The sequence below is a fragment of the Styela clava genome, chromosome 7, assembly GCF_964204865.1.
Source record: "Styela clava chromosome 7, kaStyClav1.hap1.2, whole genome shotgun sequence".
In the NCBI taxonomy this organism is placed as follows: Eukaryota; Metazoa; Chordata; class Ascidiacea; order Stolidobranchia; family Styelidae; genus Styela; species Styela clava.
The window spans coordinates 10,323,259-10,346,597 of NC_135256.1; the positions used below are offsets into that span (position 1 = coordinate 10,323,259).

Genomic DNA, 23,339 nt, shown 5'->3' on the forward strand with positions numbered 1-23,339 from the left:
ACACATAAAAGGACCAAGGATTCGGTTTCATTCAAAAAATGACTGCCTTATCGTTGTTGTCATAAACAGTTATTTTCCCGTCTTACGTCTTTCAGTCTTTTCGTCCAGTCAATATACCACTACGTTAAGTGTAGATGAGCCTACTATGGAGTAGCTAATGTAATGGAATGAAAGAAAGAATATTAACTTTAAAGTCAGGAACCAGGTTTTCGCTCCATTTGTTTCGATTACTCTTCAATGTTCCTAACCGGCTACGGCTGGCGTAAAAAATATTTGGCGAATGTTGCCGATTATTACAGAGGTGCAGAGAAATCAGTCATCCTGTTTTCGTTTATGTGGAATTGTATCATACTTCATCCTATATTAAAATGTATTCAGCTGTTAAAGAATAATATTTCTCAAATATAAGCAAAATGTTAAAGTTGGGATCTGTACCTAAATATTTCATAAACGGACATGTTGGTTACTTAAGCTCTCACGATTCATTGCGTTCTCCCGAGAACATAAATTACGTTCAAAAATGCAAATCCCAAAGTTCTTATGGCTTATAAATATTCATATTCCTAGTGTTCTTACTTTGCCAACTAAAGCCGAAATAAATAGCTGAATTGTGAATTAATAATCCACGATTTAATCTTTGCAAAATAGAGAAGAATAAATTGGCCCCCTGATGGACGTTTAACGATTTTACGCTGCTAAAAGCTACGACTTTGAAGCGCTGTTTGACAGCTATAGGGCGCCTTTCGAATTTCAAATTATACCGTCAAAGGCCCATGGGACGTTGGATATTTAGTTGAATATTTGAACAAAATGTCGGTCGTTTCTCACGTTTGTCAAAAAGTTGGCAGGATGAAACTTAATTTGTTTTGTGTGATGTGAAATTACTATTTATATTATATAAACAGACGACCTGAAATGACCGATGTGGTAAGGTCGCGTAGATATTTCCAAATTTCTTAAGCTTTTTTCATACAAGGAACAATACCGCAATATGCTTACGCCGCACGTATCAGCGGAAATACGGTCGGAATTAAATAGAATTCTCCTTGTATCAGAGTAAACAGACATTATGTCATTGTATCGCTGAAGTCATCATTATACGCTTTTTACTAAAAAAGCTGATTTACTATATGTTGGAAGTTTTATCACATCGGGGACTGAAACTCATCTTGAAATGACAGATTAAATAATAAATAGGCCAAGTGATCGACCGTATTGGTAACCAATTTTGATAGCAAAAAGCAGGCCGACCAATCAACCAGTTTTTTGGTCGGTGATCGTTTTAGAATATAAAATGCACATCCCGATTCCCGACCCAGTATATTCACTCATGAGCAGTCAAGGACACGAATCGGACCCGAGTCACATTTTTAAAGACTCCTAATTTTTAGTGTCAATGTGACTCATATTTATCAATTTCACTGCTGTTTATGAACCATACATTCTACCATAACTGACCTTAACTTGACTCAAAATCGTATACCCGTGACTCGGAATTTGGGAACTTAGGAACCGAATGATTTAAGAAAACAAAGCGCCTATTCTAACTAATTTTGTTCTCTGCAAACTAAATAAAAACTAATTTATACCTTTCTGCATATCGTTTTTTTTTTCAGAAAAGGGTTCTATATTGCCGCTCATGATAAAGGAGCATGCATGTCGCTATTGAGTCTGCGAGTTTACTACTACTACTGTCCCGAGACTACAATCTCCTTGGCAACGTTTCCGAAAACAGTGGCTGGGAAGAATGTCGCCTCATTGGTCACCATACAAGGAGAGTGTGTGAACAATTCAAAAAGAGCATCTGCCGAAGGTGAGGTTATAACAGTTTACCCAACTTGTCATAGTCTAATTGAAGTTAGCATTTAGTCGTATATCCTTACTGCTTTGGTGCATGAAAATATAAAGCAGGTGGCCTGATTTCATCATATACGCATGGGTTTCAATGTTTCAACACTCAAACGTTAGCATGAGGATAACAATGAAGAAGGGCTATTGCGATTTTCAATTGGCTTATTTATGAATGCCACCAAGTAGTTGGTTGTTGATTGGTCTTGTTTTTATCGCAAGCATAATTTTTCAAAACGAATTGAGCATATGATTTTTTTAAACTAACCTCCAAACCTGATTATGGAAAGTTCCGCCGACTTGAAAAGGTTTATGTTGCGTGTACAGGCAATCGGTTATAATTCTTCAATCATTGATACCTGGTACATATGTGAGAATCGGGTTGATTATTTTGCTATCCCATTTCTTCATATTTTTTTTAACAAATGAAATACTTTTATGTTAGGAAAAGAATAATTTCAAACATAATTTCAGACACGAATTGAAGAATGGTTTTACAAAATTATTGTTCTTGTTTGGTCTACTGAATTTGTCGCCATGAAAAACCTATTGGATCAATCGATTTTAAATTTTAAGTACTTGGGATAAGTCTCTTTGAAGACAATTCCCGTTTTATCAATTTTATCCGTATCCCCCGGTGGCTGACATTTGACCCCAATTTATACCTAGTTCCGTAATTTGCGGACACAACGTCATGTGACATTCTGAACAATTCTTTCAACATTCGGCTGAAGTTTGGCAAACAATATAGTGGCACATATAGTATACAAATACAGCCAAAATAGGCATATACAGCCAATTCATATATACATATGGAACCAATACCATATACATATACAGCCAACTCAGTATACATATAATGAATATTAATACAGAAATGACAATGACTGTGTGAACATTATTGCATCCACATGTTTGAGAATTGCTCTCTTGTTTTTATTCAGGGCCACGTTATCATTGCAACAGTAATGGTGAATGGAGAGTACGAACTGGAACTTGTCAATGTTTACCTGGATTTCAAGCAAGCGAGAATATGAAAACATGTCAACGTAAGTTTTTTAATTGTGCCTTATCAGATACCTTTAGCAAGTTTCAGTTTTGAGCCTATTAACGTAAATTGATCAAAGTCGATCATGAGTACAATCTGTTCATTTTTTTATCGATAATTTATTCATATTATCTAATTTATTATATTTACCTTATTGATTAAAATTTTGGGAAACATAACAAAATACCTCATTCTGAATGTTTTGATAAAAACAAATCATTGTCATGATTTCCATATATAACATTAATAAAGCCTTTTCAATTCAAAATTTTCATATTTGGATCAACATCTTTAATCGATCTCTTTTTGATTCACCTTTTAATTTATTTTTCGACTACTTCTATCGTACCCGGAAAATTTCGACACTAATTTGACACCTGAAATGCGAGCGAATTTCGCGCGCATATTCCTTAAGGGGTTATGATTCAATTCTGTGAATTTTTGAAGGGTTTTTGGACATTATCCCGTCACTTTTTTGATGTATATAAATTTTCCAATTGATTTCCTACAAGCTTAAAAAGTTTTCCCAAAAGTGCAATCCATGCCGCAATTATGATGTGAATCGGATAGTAGATTTATCCGGTTTTATGAATTATCCATTGCCACTCATAAAATAAAGGTAAAACAGTCTTAAAAATTACATTTTATCCATACTTTATACTTGGCAGATTATGTTTTTTCAGCTTGTGGTTTATATGAATAATTTATGTATGTAATATCGCACCCCAGGGTAACCTACAAAGTGTCTCAAAACTGTTCAATATAGTGAAAAGAACAATTTGAAGTTTTCGTTGGTTTTTGCGGTCCGCGATATACGACTTGACCTTTTTATAATCTGTAAATTTGTATAGTTTTAGATATGTTTTTTTCAAAGATAGAATGACACCTTTTCTAATCTTGATAGGTCTGACAAGGATATAGATGCTGTTTCTCTGTACGGATTATTTTGTCGCTGTACAAGTGTCAATGTTTGAGTACATTCGTCTTTGATATCTTTTAAATAATTATCGATTTTGTATTTAGTATTTAGTATACCCATACTCAAATTTCGTTTTTAAATTTCGCTTTTTTACGACGCTTATTCACGCATTTCGCTCCGACTAAGGCTCCGTGCAAGCACCCATTGATATTTGAAAATACGGGATAAGCTACTATTTCAGGAAAGGGCCAGAATTGGACTGGGCCGACTCAAACGAATATTTATATAATTACCAAAAATATTATATTCCTACAATTAATAATTCTCAATGTTACAGATATAACTGTTTTAGGAAATTTTCGAGTTACTGTCTCGCAAAAAAACTTTAATAGGAAGCCTCGCGATAACAAGCCTTCCATTTTGCACAACTCTTGTTTGTATAACTTGTCAACATTTTATCACAAAATTTTCGACATTCCGCATATTTCATATCGCTACAAATGTCAAAATAAATCTTTTATTACAGTTTCAAGATACCCATTTCACAACACGATATGGCTACATCTACATTCTAACTGATGAAGTCGCCGTATACAATTAGTTTCTTATCGTTGGCAATGTCAAAATAAATTTCAAGATATCATTTCAAATTCAAAGACGTTTACTCTTATTTCGTAAATTTATATGTAACAGAATATGCGTTTCGTATTGTATTTATCGGTACAATTCCAGCGGACTCAATCGGTGCGAACATAGGATTTAAAACTCAAGTTGTGCGCTTTCTATATTAGATGGGTATAACATGTTTTACGACTAATTTAGAAATGTCTCAAGCTTGGGGCTGCTATACATACAGAGTTGGAAGAAGTCTCCGGATTCAGGGATCGGAGCCGATTTTCAAACTTCATAATTTCTGAGTTATTAGGTCGTTATTTTCTACTAAAATAGAATCCTCTACACCCCTCGGGACTATATTCTTATTTTTTTTTTGTAAAACTTTGCCCAGCAGGAAGAAATGAGTTAAGTGCTGGAGACTGCTAGAGCTTTAGCTATGGTGTAGTAAGAAATGGTGTGATATCTGATACTGACCCGGCCATTCTTGTTGTCAAATTTAAATTATTCACAGACCTTTTGCTGTAATTACATGACGTAATCGGGATCAAATTGAACCTAAAGGCCACTTCGGAAATTTTAGCAGGCTGTATTTTGCACTCTATTTGCTCTGGTACTTGCACTTGCAGACAATTTCGACACATTGGGTGATGATATTTATTTTGCCTGTAGCGTTGATGTTGTAGGCGTTGCATCTGCTGTCTTCTGCTACGGATTTAACGGTAACACTCTATCATGTTTAAAATCAACGCCAATAATCGAAGTATGTACACCTCGTGCTTTTACTGGGTAATAATAATATTGTACATCAAATTTAATTCAAACAAGTTCAAGTATATACACACAATACTGATTACCAATGTGAGTTATTATTTTTAATTTTATTCTCCAAGTTTTTTATATATAGTCAGAAAAGTAGGCAGGAACAATTGTTCAATTCTTGTCAGTGATATATATGCATCTCAATACCGCCACCACCTTCGCAATAGCTCCATTGTTCGCATTGGAATAATGCGATGGGGTATAATATACAAATATAGGAGAGCCAATATAGGATACAAATACAGCCAAAAATATGCATGTACAGCCAATTCATATACACCGGTACATATAGAACCAATTCCATATACATACACAGCCAGCTCAATATACATATAATGAACATTGTTGTAGAAATGATAATGGCCGTGTGAATACTTTGGTATTGACCTTTTCGTGATATTTTTAGTAACCGACCAACTACCTCGTATAACACCCATTCAATTAGTCACACGGTGTTAGGCGGCAACCTTTTCTCAGATTCGCTCATTAAATATTAAAATTTAACTTTGGAAATGGTCGATTTTTGCGATACATGAACAACACCTTGCAGCGCATTAATAGTTTGAGATAGATAAAAAGGCATCGGCATTCACCTACGTACGTACGTTACGTAATGTATGTATGTCCCGTGTTTGGCAGTTGTTCGGTTATTTAATAATCATGTTTGATCGGCTATATTTTACTTTAAAATGTTTTCCAGACATGCTTTCAAACTGAATGGGTAGTGTCAAACTTTTTTTTATACACCCAAGTAGGCTTGAACTTGTCTTATTATATATTAATGCCTTGTATGATATGTTATAATCTGAACAAGGCAATATTTTCTTCTTCTTTTTTCAAAAGATAGGTGGTTTAATTTAATGCAGTTGTATACAATTTTAGATAAATAGGAATGATAAAAAATTGAAAATTCCGTTAGAAATTCCGACTCCGCATCACACTTTTAATCTCGTTGGCCAAGTATAAAGCAAACAATTTCAATACAATTTCAAAAGGTTTTGACCATATGGTGTTGTATATATGTCATAATAACATAAGGGTTGGGACCTGAGGTCAATGAAAAGTGGAAAATAGTCTGATTATAATCGTTATCTAGTTTTAAATCTACGTGTGTATCGCAAAACAAGATACTGTGGTTTCAAATGTGTTTTCTTTTGCAACATATGTGGTTTGGGATGTTATTTTCAACCGACATCCAAAGCGGGCGCGACCGCGCGATGGTCTAATTCAGTATTCCTCAAACTTTTTTCATCGCGACCCAATTGGCTCGGCCACATTTTTTCGCGATCCTCTGGAACTAAAATAAAAGTTCATTAAAAAATAAAATTATACAGAAATTATTGTAAAAAATAATAATAAAATTGACAATTCGATGTGCCTACATGTTCTCGCACAAAAAAAAATCAAATCTTGGCTGAATTTTTCAGCAATGGTGGGTCTCAGTATTGGATCCAAATTTTTCATAGTCATCGTACTTGTAATAAGTAATTGTCAAAAAAGATTTTACCACGCCCCAATTGAACCCTCCCGCGAAAAAACGGAGTAAGGACCTACCCCAAAAATCTCGTCTTATGAATGAATCTATGTTGGCATCTAAAGATAGAAAACTCGGGTATAAATCCCATGGTAACCCCATTACCCAGGATGTAATAGATTGGGTATAGGCAGAGCCAAGCCGAGAAGATTCTGGCGATCCTTCAAAAATGGCAGCTTCTTGCAAAAGCCTTGTTGAGAGTGGAAGGCGAGCGTGAAAAAGCGCTGTATAAAATAAATCATCCACCGAAGTTGTATTTTTGATAAATCAATCAATTCAGTAACGTTTTGTGCTTAAATGTAATTAATTGTGAGTTTGGTCACGAAAACTATATATTTATTGTCTGAATCCTTGGACTACATAGTCTCTCGATTTATTTCCATTTATTTTATCTTGTATTATCATCATCATAGTAGAACCATCGGTTCCGAAGACCTATGAATCGTAATGTAATTTTGAATCGTAATGTAATTTTGGAGATTGCGCCAGACTCGAACCTTTCATCTTTATTGTCGGTTTGAAGCTTATTGATCTTCAATCTGATAATCATAATTTAAAGAGGTTTGAATTATCTGCAATTTTGCTTCAGAATAACAAAGATTGCATTTAATTTTACAGCTTGTAGTGACGGAAAATACAAGATAGGACATGGGAATCATGCTTGTTCAACTTGCCCTCGGAATAGCATAAGCAGCAATACAGAATCGGCTTCATTGAGAAGCGTTAGTTCTACCATCGATCGGATAGAAACACCAACTTATGCTCCGGATTTCTGTAAATGTCTACCCGGATATTTTCGCACTGAAAGTGAAGACGTTCGCCAACCATGCACAAGTATGTTTTGTTTATTTTGAAGATTTAGGAATTTTACCATTACGTGATGCGAAATTAATATCTAGCTATAGCTAGACTGTCACAGCGTAAAAAAATTCATAATTCATTCCGAATACGAACAATTTATTTGAGAATTTTGACTCAAAAGATGATAAAACTTTGTCAGTTGATTAAAAACAAAATTCATTTTGTCAATTTTGGGCAAATAATTGTAATGCCTTTGTGCAGTTTGCCTATAAGTTGAAACGACTTCGTCCGCTTATGTAGCAATAATCATCATCTTGTCGGTTGTCTGTTCTGAAAAAAAATCTTGGGAACGGAATCATAGTATGTACCTTTTCAACTAACGCTCAAAATGCGTCTGTGGCCAGTATTAATATCATTAAAAAAGGCGCTCCCGAAGTATGTGCACCAAAATGACGCACAACCTAAACCCTAACCTGGTACACATACTATGTTCGAGTTGTGCGCCATCCTGGTGCACATACTTCGGGAGGTCCAAACAAATATCCCACAATGTTTTAGACGCCATACTTTCTCTTTTTAAATTGCATTTCGTATCTGTTCCCGATAAGCCTCTCAGCATCGTCGGGTGTTTTAAATTGGGGGGAACATACCTTTCCAACTATCGTACTCTAACCAGCACTGGTTATCGAACGATAGGCTGTGGTTCGCTATATGAGTAAACCGTCTTATAGGCTTTCCTCTTAGCAGCAACTCCTATGTATAGAGCATCTTGTGAATACGACAAAAACTCAAAATAATACTGAAAGACGTTCTGTAGCAATTTCTCGACCCAAAGAAAATAAATCAAATAGATAAACATCTTTTAAATGCATGTTAAATGTGCAGACATAATAAAGCTAATGCATCTTGCGGTTTCTTGTCCGGAAAATATACCGTAATTCCATCCGTGTACGAAATGAAATTCGAAGATAGACCTGTAAATGATACCCTTTCATTTCCGTCAAGAATAAGATAAAGGGTCGATGGCATAGCGATTTAATTAGACTGGAAAATTTGAAAACTATACAGTGTATTTTTCTAAAAATTCTGGGTGAATACTTAGAAATTTCTATAGGCTTGGAGGATGTAACTACAGACTTTTCCCTATGTATGATATCATGATTTATCTATATTATTTTATTAGATAATGATATACATTTTACCTCTACATCATGAAAACCGTCAAATTTAATTCATAACTTTCGAAATGTATAGCATGGTAAATAGATGAATAGGTAGATAATAAAAACTATCATTACATAATTCAATATATTGATGCATATGCAATTTGTTAATAAAATAAAACAATAATTTGTATGCTGTCTAAAAAATGACATTATTAATAAAATGTTCACTATGTTTTAAATTGGATAAAATACTTTTTGACTCAAATTTGTCACCACTTCGCTGAATTATGCATACCCATGTTTAGTGTCAATAAACAATGATTATCAATACTGGAATATTTACGGGGTTAGAATTCACTCGAAGCAAAGCTCTTTACAAGCAGCAAATAAAACGTGGAGATATTCAAACTCAGCGTGGAAAGAAAATGGTTGCCCTACAACCATATTCAGCTGAAATGCATTTTTCGTAAGACAAGTTGAGTAAAATTGGAATGCCAGATAAAACTAGTTACGAAGAGATAACCACTTTAGTCTCACCCCGACTAGAATTAATTTCATCATTGATGGCGGAACAAGAGAATATTCGTTCTTCAACTTGTTGCTGCTTATGTCAGAGACATTACCAACTTATGTCAGGAACATACATGATCTTATATATTTTTCAGTGCCTCCTTCTCCACCAACAAATGTAAAATATATTGTGAACGAAACTTCGGCTTCTATCAAATGGGACGAACCGTCTGAGCTTGGTGACAGAGTGGACGTTTATTATAAGTTAGTATCATATATGTTTACATATATATTATATACACACTTTGCAAGACTAATTAGGACTTCATACCTATATCCCCATTGGCTTCGTTACGATGAATGATACGCAGAGGTGTTGCCAGGGGGATCCTCTTCCCTTTTTTGAAATGTGAAAAAAAAAATGTCCATCATACATAGCAATTTTTGTAGCTTGGAAACCCACGTTTCCAGACCCACTAGATGTTGCGGCATAACGTGGCAATTAGAAATTTCAGATCCCTACATTTGAATATTCCTGGCTATACGCCCCTGCCAATGTGCCATCGCTCCGTGCAAGATTGTACAAATCGACTAAATATATATTTTGAATTAATATTACCTTTGATAATGAGCAAAAAAAAAGTATATGAATATGAATTAAATGGTCGTTGATAACGAAAGCTGAACAAAACCAACATCGAAAATAAATTTGTGGGTTTGTTGTATCATGTCTTAAATCTTGCTTTGTGAAGAGTACAACAAATGACAATACGATAGAATAAAGGCAAGCACTGTTTTGTCACATAAGAATGAAATAAAAAATATGAAACTTTAATAAATCTATCATCGATGCAGTTATATAAACTGGTTGGATTTAGGATTTTTTTTACCGCCTCCGAAATTTCTCACTAGATTCACATCGGGGGTTATGGTGTTGCAGCCATCATCTTTTGTCGTAATCGGCCATGGCCCTGGCACTGGCAAAACTACTACACAATTCTTGTTGCAGTTGGAATCACATTACAGATTGCCCCAATATTTTATATCATAAATGATCTCAATGTTGAAGAGATTACCAGTGGTTCTTGCATTCTGGTTTTCAAATTCACGTTGATTAATTTTCATTTGTCATTTTTTAAAAAGCTTTTATTCATTTTCAAATTGGCGTTTGAGGTGTTGTTCCATTACCTTTTGTATATTGTCCCAGTAGGCACGGTGTCAATCACTCAGTGTCCAAAAGTATTACTAGCTTATCTTTGGCCGAAGATAAAGCCTTAATTAATTTCTGAATATATCCCACAAATGGGATTCGCGGTTATATATACACCTGCCCAGATCCCAAAGTGGTTCTCTGAGACCTCCATAAATTACTCATCGCATCTGGCATTCCCGCTCAAAATATGATCACGTGATTATCCCGAGCGAAAGAGGGCGACCAAAAGTAAGTCTTATTTATGATCCATGCTAGGTAAATTCTGTGACAGAATGATTCCAACGGGATTCATTTACTTTTTTTCTTTTGCATTCCAAAGGTGATTATAAGCGGAGATAATTCTGTTTTTGCCTTGCCTATTTTCCCAACATGCCATGTCATTTTTTAATGTAGTTCATTTGGTTAATTGAGAGGATAGACTGTAAGGTTGGTGTCGAGAACTGAACTTTGCGGTATACCCCATCCCGTATACCCATAACCGCTTGGCTAAAATTTGTCAAGGACAATTATATAATTTAAATACCATTGTCGATATATTAATTATATCAAAATTCGCCAATTGACTCTACTTCCATACAAGCGTTGGGGGTAAAGCTTAGCCATGCTTCACCACTTTTTTTTTTCTCATATTTTTTTCGATTTTAATTATTTTATCAATCTCAATGCGAAACCTTTTAAAGTCTCGCATTCATAAATGTAAAAAACAAGGTATAATTGAATCTCTTACTAGTTTTTGAAATGTTGTGTACCTTTACAACAGACCTCGTGAAAACAATCCAATTTCCCCATAAACTTGAGACGTTATTTTTAAACAACTTTATTTCTGGTTCATTCTTTTCTAATGGAAATGTGGTTTCGTCAAAAATCGGTCTCAATATGTCGTGCATTTTTCAACAAATTGAAAATGCCATGGTCACAGCTGGTGCCACTCAGAGATTAGGGATTTATTCCGACTTTAAAACACTCATCGCATATTGCTTAGAGATCGATACTGCATCTATCTAACATAGATTCTGTTTTTATACGATTTTCTCCAATAATATTCAGTTGTTTTTGTTAGTTTCTGGCATTTAAAATTATTCTGTTACCACTTTCAGCATATCTTGTGAAAAATGTTCGACAGACTCTTACACCAAGTGCACAGAGTGCGGAAGTCGAGTGATCTTTGAACCCGGAAATAGACGACATATTACAACCAATCACATTCGAGTTCATAATTTGGAAGCATACACTCATTACCAATTCAAGGTAAAGTATTTCATTTTTATGCAGCAAAGATATAATACATACATAAAGACATACACTTATATTTCACAGAATTTCATACGCGGGAATAATAAATGATCCCTCATCTAGAAAAAATGTTTGGTCAATTTTTTGTCACAAAATTTATGGTCCCCTTTTTTAATTTCCAATCGATGATATATTGTAACGAAACTTTAATTTTGTAAAAAAATTATTGGTATTAATTGCAAAACGTCCATGGTTTCTCACACTCAAGCCAAAACCTGTATGTCCGACTTTATTCCAATTGGGATAATATCATGTAATTGCCAAGAACAATTTTCTGACAGTTTGTTTTTCTTTTGGTTTATTTTAGGTTTATTCAGGTTATTGAACCATCTTTATCTATTTATTTTAAAGAAAAGTGGGACATTAACCTGGTTTATCATAACCTAAAATAGTGGCAACGCAACAACACAGAACTCTTTTTCCGATTTCAAGTAAAAACTTGCAATTTGACTTCTGGAGTAATTTTTTACACATTGTGATATTTATAAGCGTATTGTTGTACCCCGATTTACGCAAATCTGATTTGACCCATGCACAGTGAAGTATATTTGACCCTTTTTTAAACTTTTACCCCCTTTTCCAATCGTTGATAACATGCCCATTTTAATTACGGAATCGGCCACATGAGAAAGCCTTCAAACCTCAAGATGTCATGTACCCTGCCAGTAATAATAAACTTCTAATTATATTTTCACCTTTGTTCTTTTAGTAGACGGTGTTTTTGAATAATTAATGTAGACTAGAACGATAAGTGTAAAAATTGGTAAATCGATAAGAATTTTAAAGTAATTTTAAATTCAATACACATTTACTAAGTGAAATTACATTTTTTTTGTGCAATAAATAATTAAGATCAAAGGCACCTTGGTGCAAAATTCAATCGTCATAAAATTCAACTGAAATTGGCTGTCGTTTTTAAAAGTGTGACGTAATTTCAAAATTGCATTTACTTTGAGATATTTTCTCTATTCTTTTCAAAACACTCTATTTCGATTGGGTCAAGCGTGAATCATACACCAACATATACAATTTTCTCTGTTCAATGCGAAAGCACTATGTATCGGTATAAATTAGTCGAATAGTTAAAAACTCGACTTGATGAAAATGAACGTTTTGGGAGCTTCATTTTTGTCCCAAGTCTTGAGTTTTTATTTTTGGACGCGAAGTTGACCTATAAATCGTTTTTATAAATTGTTTTTTGCCTCGATTTGACGTGGCCCGATATTCCCGACATTTTTACTGTTTTTTCTCATGGGAACACGTTTTATTATGACGTATACAATTCTTCATTTGGATGACATTTTTTTTCTAACATCACGGTAGGCATTTGACTTATATTTGAAGATTGCTTAATTATTAAATGATAACAGAGTGTATGAATATAACAAATATTGCCTGGATCTTTATAAAATAAATTGAATTTCTCATTGTTTCAATAATGGAAATATGCTTTTAAGATATTCTTCTAATAAGAACGTAGTTCTAATAGTTTTGCTGCACGAAATGGTTAGTGACAAACTTTCGATAATTTTCATATTTAACAATACAAAAAAGTTATTTGTTGAATAAAATTGTTAATGTAATTATTATAATTCAACAACTGATATGTTAAAATTATTTGATTGGTCGGTAATAATTAGCTCCACTAATTTTTGAAATTTTTTATATGGCTCAGGTACTCTTGGGCCTGTGGATCTCCGCATGCAGTATATATTATAATCGAAAATTTTAGTTTTTCCCAGACTTCTTCCTCATGAGGGTTTTTATTTTTATTGTCAATTTCTTGGTATTCAGTTTACGTACGTACATCGAAAACTTTCTGCCTCAGTGCGATATGTCACATCATTTGTAAACAGACGCAAATAAATCGCCACGTTTTAGTCACAAGTGTTGTACAAAAACAAAATTCTGTGCGCCACCAATAAATAAAACTTTGTAGCGTGTAAATCACAAAGTAGGCTGTACTAAAAACAATCTACCTAGAGATTTAAAAGTATATTCGCGTTATATATGACCTATCTCTGATCAAGTATACGTTCGATTGAACTCAAATTAGTGTCAAGAATATTTTTGTTGACATCACACACCACAATCGTTTTATCGTTTGAGATCTAATACTCTAGCTCGCTCTGTTTCCAATACGATAAATAAATAATATTTTTTCCGTATAGATATATTATTTCGAGGAAATCATAGGACAGCGATTCCAAACCGGGGGGCCCGTGGCCTCCTAAGCGGGCCACAGAGCCGTTAGAGGGGAGCACAATGCTAGGCGCAAAACTGATGATTTTTTTACTTTACAAGAAACTTCCATCTTTCCTAGTTTCATTGTTTGATAAGGTTATTTCACAGTATGTTTCACCTTGTTGAACATGAATTGTCTGAACATAATGGGATTTGGAATACACTAATCAAAATAACACTACAAATGCCACTGGAATGATAAACAGAGACCATGAGTACTAAAAGTGTCTGGAAGCTAGCCATGAAAGATTGGGAACCACTGTGACAAACGGAAAGATAATTTTGACACTGGGACACAAACTTGAATTTCCATTCGAATTGGCCTATTACGCAGCTACTTTTCATATAAGTATTATTTGTAATAATTACCTTGTTGGTATACGAATGTCTAGCTAAACGTTTTTGTATGCCAAAATTATGGAAGTTGGCAAGATTTCGATTATCTTTCTCTGTATGTATATATAAGTATATAAATCCACCGCACAACCTTTCAACTCTGTTACCGCATTCCAGTGATGTATTTTTCCCCGAGCATCGACTTCCTTGTTCATATCCGTAACACTGACTAATCGCCAAGACTGGTCAGATTTCCCCTATACAGGCAATTGTAGATATATAATACACGGTCTTTTAATTTTGTTAGGATATTTTATTGATGAATATTTCCCCTGGATTCCCCAAGCATAGACTTCCTTCGTTCCTTGTTCATTTCCTTAAAATTGGCTAATCAGCAAGATATGAAATGTGACGTAACAATTGAAATTTTATCAGTTGCTGCCAGACTTTTTTCACTCAAAACAGATTTCTGGGCATAATTCTAAACATTATCTCAAGCAAAAAAGCTCCAAAAATAGGCCCAAAACAATTTCAATGGTAACGTATGGGTGTCGAACGTTGGGGAGATATCCATTACATTTAATTTGTTTCTGTTCTGCAAACAAATCTGACTTCGCGTACTGCATCTTTAATTTTTGCTTTCAATCGTCATAGAAAAAGATCTTTATACCGAATATTTGTTAAGTTTCAATTTCGCAAAACTGTCACTTTGACTGAAATATTTATTTTTGAAACGACTAAATTTTATTTTATCTTCAGTTCATATCGACTTTCCTTCATTCGAATAAAAATAACAAGATTTTCCAGTCGCATCCATCCTACTAATTAAACTGTAATCTCAATCTAATTAGGAAAGTCAAAATCTTATCCGTCGTGTGATGTCACAAAGGATTATCTTCCTAATTGTGACGCGAAAAGGCGATTGCGGTCATTAGAGTACATTCAAGAATATGGGGTTAATTGAATTTTCAGATTCTTCCCAGTTTTTGAAATGAATATATTATTATAAGCTTTATAGAGAATGCTGCACTTATTTACCTTCAAATCATGTCAATTATAATTACGTTCTTAAGGCCTTCTTCGTGGAGGAGGCAATTCAAATAGCGATTGGGGGCATATGTCCATTCATATCGCTGATTAAAATTAATATAGAGTGAGTGTATTATTATTTGTAAGTCTGAAAGGGAAATTATTCTGATAGAAATTGTTGCATCAATTATTATGTGGCGTATCAAAACATACGGAATATGATTTAACACTTATCATTTGTGTTTTAAAAATCAACATTTCAACATTGGTTGGAAAAATTGTGTCCAGTGTTAAGGTAACCTGGACTGGTTATTAAACTCAAGACGCTATTTTGATATATTCGGTGCAAGACTGCGAAGATTTCCCAAGAGCTGTTGCTAAGTTCTGTTTGTTTTCATCTGTTTTCCCGTTTGTTTTAATTTAACCCAAGAGTAGCATCTCACATTAACCAAAATCTACAGGCGATTGATAATTGTAAGCCTTTGCATTGACAGCCTTCTATTATTTTATTTTTTTTTTTGCTTTTACGAGTTCTGTGCCTATGAACGCACTTCAAGCTTAAATTGTTCCAAACAAAATATTAATTTTTTCAGATATCCTCAATAAACGGAGTAACTGCAGCGTCCCATGCTCCAGCCCGGTATGCTCTCATACAAGTAATGACAAATCAAGCAGGTATGGTATTGGTTATTTAATGTAAACAAGTGAGCAAGAGACCCAAAGATCACATAGTTTTAATCATCAATATCTGTGAAATTCCAGCCAAATGTTAAAAGAATTGTACCGAATTTCATATAGAACTTTAAAATCTTTATAAATGCAAACTGTAGGTTTAGGAAAAAATGTCCTTCTTTCGTGAAATCGATTTGTCTAGTAGTTGTGAAATGAAACGATTTTTCACGACAACAATAACATTTAGAAAAATGATCCATAAATCCATTTCGTTTCCAATAAACGAAAAATCTCGTGCAGTCTCATGGAAGATTTTTACAAATCATATTTTGAGAATACAACTGGGATAATATCATCAAATGCAAATTATAACGCAGCGTGTTTGGGTATTCACTTGTGTCGGTACTTTCATCAAAAATGTTATGTTTTTTTATTAATCCAATAATCGTAACCATCAACCACGCAACTAGTTACTCGACTCCGTAAACCATGTGAAAACTTTTAGAAGATAAATTCAATCATTATTTGATAGTCAACACTGCGGCGACACGGTGGTACTAATCACATATTTTTCTGAAAGCTGTTCTTTCAAGTATATGGTAATATGGTATACCAATTCGAAACTTGTTTAATGTGTAACAAACAATCTAGATTTTCGTTTTCACGTTTTGTCACGTTGAGCCCAAGGCTGTTACAAGTTTTATATAGTACAAATTAAAAGTTTTTATTTCCCTTTGCATGATTTGGCAAACCACGCATTGGAATCTGGCGGAGTGTTTTGAAGGCAAACAGAACTGTGTGTTATTTAGAATTTAAATCGTAGTTTTTTGTAGTTTCAACCAAGTCAACCTTCAAGCGATGACAACCCATACAAATTGAGCTCGTAATTATAAACAAGAGAGCAATTCTCTAAAATATGAGGCAAAGATAAAACGACTTTCACAATGTCTTAAAAGAATTTTACCGAATGCCGTATGAAAGTGTGATCGTGAATATAAAAAAAAAGAAAAATTTGGGGTAAAATTTCGAACTGAAGAAAAAAGTGTGAAAATATTAAAACGATAATAGCATTCTAACGACTTTTTCCATCTCTAAACACTAAAGATTTTGAATTGATTGGTCTATTAGTCGTGTATAAAAAATGATTTTTCACAACCTCAACGAAAACGGTTCGCAATTCATTAGTACGTGTCCAATGAATAGTCTGAACATTTGGGTGAAATATCCAACTCATTTTGAACAAAGACCATTTCCAGTCTTCTCTCATAATATCTCATATTTCTTTCTAAGTTATTATTTTCTTTTTTATATTTTTATTCATGAGTGACGAATTCGAATCCTTTTCCAGTGTAGATTTGAGCTAACTGTCAAACCAAGAAGATTCTAAATGCATTTTGAGTTAACTAGGGCGTTTAAAATCATAAATAATACATTTCTATTGGCATTTTTTTTTAATTTGGTTTAAAAGTTTAATTCGTTATGGTGATCGAAGTAAAAAATATGTAACAATGTATTTTAATTGTTCTCCAACTCGTAATATTAAAGAGATTACATTCACGCGGCATAATGCAGCACTAAATTTAATTTATATTTGCAAATAGGAATGTCAGATTAACAAAACAATCTTCGCAATGAAAAAACCAAAAATATAATTTCGGTTTTCTGATAGACGTGATTATATTATTATCTTACTTTGTGGATTTAATGATAAACATCCGGTAATGAACGTGATATTATAAAAACCACGATGGTAGCTCTCTTGTCTCAAGCTTATTCTAGATTTGGTAATATCCTGTTATCGCTGTCTTGGGCAAACTTACAGAGAACATTACCGGTGGGGGTATATTAGAATACTACCTTTTAATATATTTTTTATGTAATTGGAATAATAGAATGATAATTTGCAATTTGCAATAATTTGGTTTGCAGTGAATTTGCCTGTAAGACGCGTTGTTTTCTTCGCCAATTTTTCGACTGGGAAACCAATAAATTGTAATATTGCATGTATTGCTAAGTTTTGTAAATCGGTTAGGTTTGTCTATTATAAATTCCGATTAATGAAGTGTGCAATTACTTTTTTAAGCTATATTAAAATATCTACACCACGCTGAGAGCACCTAACTGCGGGAGTGGGGAATGGCTTTTCTTGTCATATTACTGAGACTAAAAGAACTGTTTCACTTCTATTTAAATCAGTTCTTCTGCGCTCATTTATATGGTAACAACCCACTCGTATTTCTATAGTATTTACTAGTGGGTGAGATTTGAATAATTGACAAAGTATATTTGATTTGGCTTTATAGCGCAGCATTAATAACTTGATGCATGATTGATTGATACATTATGATTATACTTTTTATGAAATTCGCATCTCGTGGTCTATTTCTCTCGCCACCGGTGCATGGTTTTTAGTTTGCAAACCGAGCATATCACCCTGGTATAAGTATTTCATTGTGAAACTTGATCCGTAGATTATTTACACATAGCCTTCGCGGTGCATCACTTCAGTGGTCCATACTAAACCTTGTAAAGATAATCATATTTTATGATTGAGATTCCGATAAATGATGCCGTATGTGCATAACCTTTAAAAGATTAATCCAAAGTTTAGTCAACAAATATTAATGAAAATCGTGACACGGTCTAATCCAAATTTTACTTTTCGCGGTGGAAAGTAGAACGCCGTCAAATTCTTTGCGTTACGTAAGGTATACAAGTGTATTCGCGGTTTTCAATCTTAAAACTGGATACCTCCAGTTTGATAATGTTTGATTTGTTTATATCAAAACTGAACGGATGTATTTTTGCAAACCGCCATTTTAGTCTGTTCGCTTTCATCTCATTTGACTGTGGTGGAAGTACGGATTCTCAACCGCGGATGATGAACGTTTAGTATCTTTTACAAGATTTCCTTTCGAAGGTGTTTTTGTAAAATCTTCTTTTCCATTTGTACCACACACGCCAATTGTTCGGCTTGTTTTGGGTTAAGATAAATATGAAACTCTGGCGAATGGTTGGAGTTAGCATATGAGGTGAGAATCATACAATTGCGATAAGTACAAGGCAAGTGGGAAACATTTTTGAGACACTCTTCGAATGTAGGATTTTGCTAACCTATCCTGATCAGCCATACGTGGGGCCCTGTGGGCAATCAGTCGGTCGAAAATGCGCAATAAAATTGTTTGTTGAAATATTATTGGGATTTTCTTGAAATCCTAAAGGATAGAAATTGCGATGGCCTGTTTAGCTATTCACTAAAACGCAATTAGTTTTAGTGAATAGTTCAGTACATCGGCTAAAATTGGAATATCATGAAAAATTTTAATACGCCCTGAGTTTCAGCTATTCCGATACTTCATTTGAAGCAAGCTTTTAATATCGGAATGATAAGGTTATTTTTGAAATGAACAATACAAGTTTTGGTTTATAAATTCCTGATTCATCTTTCCTGCAGCACCTTCTGAAGTTCTCAACGTACGAACGGTGGAGACATCTTCCTCTGGTTTTACTGTCGCCTGGTCCTTGCCGAAACATCCGAACGGTAAAGTCCTGGGATATGAAATTTTAATCCGTGAAAAAAATTCAGACGATGAAGATAAAGGAGATTTGAGTGCATTTCTACTGGAGCCAAATAATCCTGTCTTGTACGAAGTAAGTTTTTAAAACATAAATTTAACCTGCTAGATTGGTAGAGCCCTGCAAAGGAGCTTGAAAATCGTCACTGTCAAAATAGTTTGATGACTCTAGCTTCCTCCCATGCAATTTGATTAGGTACCTCAAAAATAGCGTGTCTCACCTTTCCTACACTTGGTACTACGTTCCCACACTTGTACTACGTTCCCACACTTGTCACACTCGTCTAAATTGTATGTAGCTTATTTACAATGAATACTCGAACTGCCAAAGTATTATATTCATCCTAACCCAGAGGGCAACATGAATTCGACCTAATAAGATTACTTTAACAACCATCTCCCCCACAATATATATCTGCCCCAAACTCTGGACAGTTGGACAAGTGCGTCAGGTAGGAAAAGTGGGAGACGTGTGAGACGCGGCGTTTTTTGATACACTGAATTTACTTTGGACATATTGCTTTAAGATATCTTAAAAATCGTAAAATCACTTTGTATGGAGTGCGACGATTTGTACAAGTAATGCATTGAAATCGATTGAGCTTGGAATCGTCAATCAAAATATCGTGAGAACTTGCACTATGATTATCCAGTTACAAGCTTGTGCAAAAAAACTTTATATATAAAATATTCATTTATCAGTGTGCATTTCACCATTTTGAGTAAATACATTTATGTCATCTTTAACTTTTAACTCTCACTAAAATTTTTATTTACAGACACAAAATCGTTCCATTGCAATATCGGACTTGAAGCCAGGAAAAAATTACGAAGTTCAAGTTCGCGCTGAAACGGCGGCTGGATTCGGTGGATACAGTCACATGATGATTACTCAAACAAATAAAGACACGGGTATGTTTACATTCTTGATCAGAAAATATATATTGGTTAATTTATATTATATAACTGGGAATGAATTAATATGTTTAAGGCTTAATATACATAGATGTCTAAGGAAGCTCTACAATATGACACAAAGAGATAATATTTTAATACTTATCTGAAATATTAAGTTATCGGACTTTTATCACACTTTTTGCAGAATAGAAACCTCTGAATACCATGCATGGGTTCGCAGAGACAATTCCTGTGGGTAAATAGGTGCGCGAGGATTGCTGGACTCTCGCCGCCGTAGGGTGGTTCACTTAATTGATAGTCGGTTACGGCTTCCTCCACCATCAAGTCCATGCATCTGCAAATAACCGGCACCCGACATGAACTGCTAACCGGACTAGAGGCGTGGTTCGCCATACCATTAAACCGTCTTATCGACTTTCTGCTCCCTCGGGGTAAATATGTAAATCGTATACTATTTTAGGCCCGATCACTTCCAATTCACCAAATTCAAGTCGACTTGCGGTATTGATCGGAATCGGAGCAAGTGCCGGATTGTTGTTGGCAGTCATTATCACCGTTTATTTGTTATATAACAGGTTGGTGATTGCGTTGAAAAGGCGCTATTCTTATCTTTCTTGTATCTCAAAAAATGTAATTCGAATAGACGTGATCATTTGATCGTGTGACAAAAATTTTCTGTGAAGAGGATATTGGATTTTGAATATTGCAAATATATGCTTAAATCGCAAAACTTATTTTCATTTTGTCAGACGTAGGAAAGCACATGCATCTCAAAGATTTGAAGATGGTTCATCTGAAAACAAAGAAGATTCATTCGAGGATGCCAGACATTTGATAGGTAAGTACTAACTGAATCACTGTAGTATTGTGTAAGAAAATGCAGCTGCTCCCGAAGTATGCGAACCAAGATGGCGGACATCGGAACGTAACAAGGGCAACAGGTTAGGGTTAGGCGATAATTTTTTTCCAATTTTTCTTCTTTTAGTCCTATTATCAGTTCGAAGACTAGCCAAGAGCCTCCCGTAGTATTTATACCTAAAATTATGGCCTAACCCTAACCTAGTACACATATTACATTCCGATGTCCGCCATCTTGGTTCGCATACTTCGGGAGCCCCAAAATGCATATATAAATTGCATCGAAAAAAAAATATTGACATATTTGTGACCCCAACCTAAACTTTCCTATTCATTCGAAGACACATAAGGTTGTCATAAAAATATCATGCACCACACCTGTCCCACTTGCACGAATTTAACTCCAGATGCTTTCTTTAACTCTTTGCCTCTTCCACTACTAGACCGATTACTTTTAAATTTTCAGGGGTAATAGCTTGTTGTTGTCACTAGAAGGCCATTACTTTAATTTATTTTAAAATAGCTACGGGCTCTATGGGATTCGTTTTTTAATTCGAAGTTTTGTGTGACGACGAAATTGTCATCAAAATTGGAAATTGCGTGCCTTGGTTCCATGATCACGTGTCAGTGATCTGGTGGTCAGACATACCAGTACTGTAAAAAAATTGATACTGCTTCGTTTTGGCCTTTGTGTCCGTATATTTGAACATATTCTTTTGTTTTTTCATAGTTCAACTTCCCTCTTACTCGTCTACACAACGTCTATACGTTGATTATCCAGACCCACAAAAAGGTGTTCGGGAATATGCATGCGAAATCGATCAAGCTTTTGTCGAAATAGAAGATACCATAGGACAAGGTACTTTTCATTTATTGGACACGAAATGTACATATGGATCGTTTTGTTTTTATGTTGTTGTTGTTTATTTTGTTAGTATTTTTTTCGTTTTCTTTTTCTCTTTAATTTCTGGATCAGGATTCAAAAAATTTTGTGGGCTCTATAGTCTCTATACGATTCGTTTTTTGAGTGAGATGGCGTCATTAAAATTAAAAATTGCGCACCTTAAAAAGTTCGCTACTATTTGGTGGTCAGGCGAAGTCGTGAAAACTGCAGTACCAGTTGTCTACTGTGACATATTGCATATCCGTACTACTTCTTCTTGGTCTATGAGCACCGCTCTTTTGTTTATATTATATGAGTTTTACTCAAAATGTCTAAGGATAACATTGTGTAGATATCGTGTCGTGTAATATAACAAAAATGCGAAATAAACAGGAACATTTTTGTAACATTTACACATTTTTTCTTTAGCCGTTTATTTATTTAAATGAATTATTATCCAGATAATCTATATCAAATACTTCAAATTTCGTTTATAACCTTGTTCTAACAGAAAAAATTTGAGACATATCCCCCATCTCAACTAGCAAAATAGGGACATTACTCTCGATTACGAGACTAATAACAAATGCAAACTGTTTCAGGAGAATTTGGTGAAGTATACCGAGGAAAACTAGGATCGCCTTCATCTGGCAATACGGAACAAGTTGCCATCAAACGATTAAAACAGGGAGCTAGCGTTAAGGATCAACTCAACTTTTTACGGGAGGCATGTACAATGGCACAGTTTGACCACCCAAATGTACTAGTATTGAAAGGAGTCGTTACAAAAAGTAAGTACACCTTGCATTTTACACGAATGTATGTTAGAAACCAGCTCTTTAATGTTGTTTGGTACTTTTTGAGCGTTTCTACCATGTACCTATGCATATATTCTTCGGTTTAAAAATATAACGTAAGATTAATAACTAATATTAATATAACTTATTAATAATTTAATATAACTTAAAAGATTAAATTTTATCATAAAGTAAAAACTGAAATATCGACTAATATGGCTTTCGAAGATTTCAGTTACAGGCAGTATAGTTATTGTCAAT

General features: G+C 34.4%; 1 protein-coding gene across 1 annotated transcript in view; it reads left to right on the forward strand.

Moving 5' to 3' along the window:
* Positions 1 to 23,339, forward strand: part of LOC120328941 (ephrin type-B receptor 1-like) — a 61,638-nt gene that overhangs the window by 6,751 nt on the left and 31,548 nt on the right. Inside the window, exons 5-16 of the mRNA XM_039395529.2 lie at positions 1,617 to 1,813; positions 2,793 to 2,897; positions 7,402 to 7,617; positions 9,416 to 9,524; positions 11,571 to 11,721; positions 15,969 to 16,050; positions 19,502 to 19,698; positions 20,402 to 20,534; positions 21,001 to 21,115; positions 21,290 to 21,378; positions 22,129 to 22,257; positions 22,884 to 23,072. Coding sequence (XP_039251463.2) covers positions 1,617 to 1,813; positions 2,793 to 2,897; positions 7,402 to 7,617; positions 9,416 to 9,524; positions 11,571 to 11,721; positions 15,969 to 16,050; positions 19,502 to 19,698; positions 20,402 to 20,534; positions 21,001 to 21,115; positions 21,290 to 21,378; positions 22,129 to 22,257; positions 22,884 to 23,072 — 1,712 coding nt within the window. The remainder of the gene's footprint in view (positions 1 to 1,616; positions 1,814 to 2,792; positions 2,898 to 7,401; positions 7,618 to 9,415; positions 9,525 to 11,570; positions 11,722 to 15,968; positions 16,051 to 19,501; positions 19,699 to 20,401; positions 20,535 to 21,000; positions 21,116 to 21,289; positions 21,379 to 22,128; positions 22,258 to 22,883; positions 23,073 to 23,339) is intronic.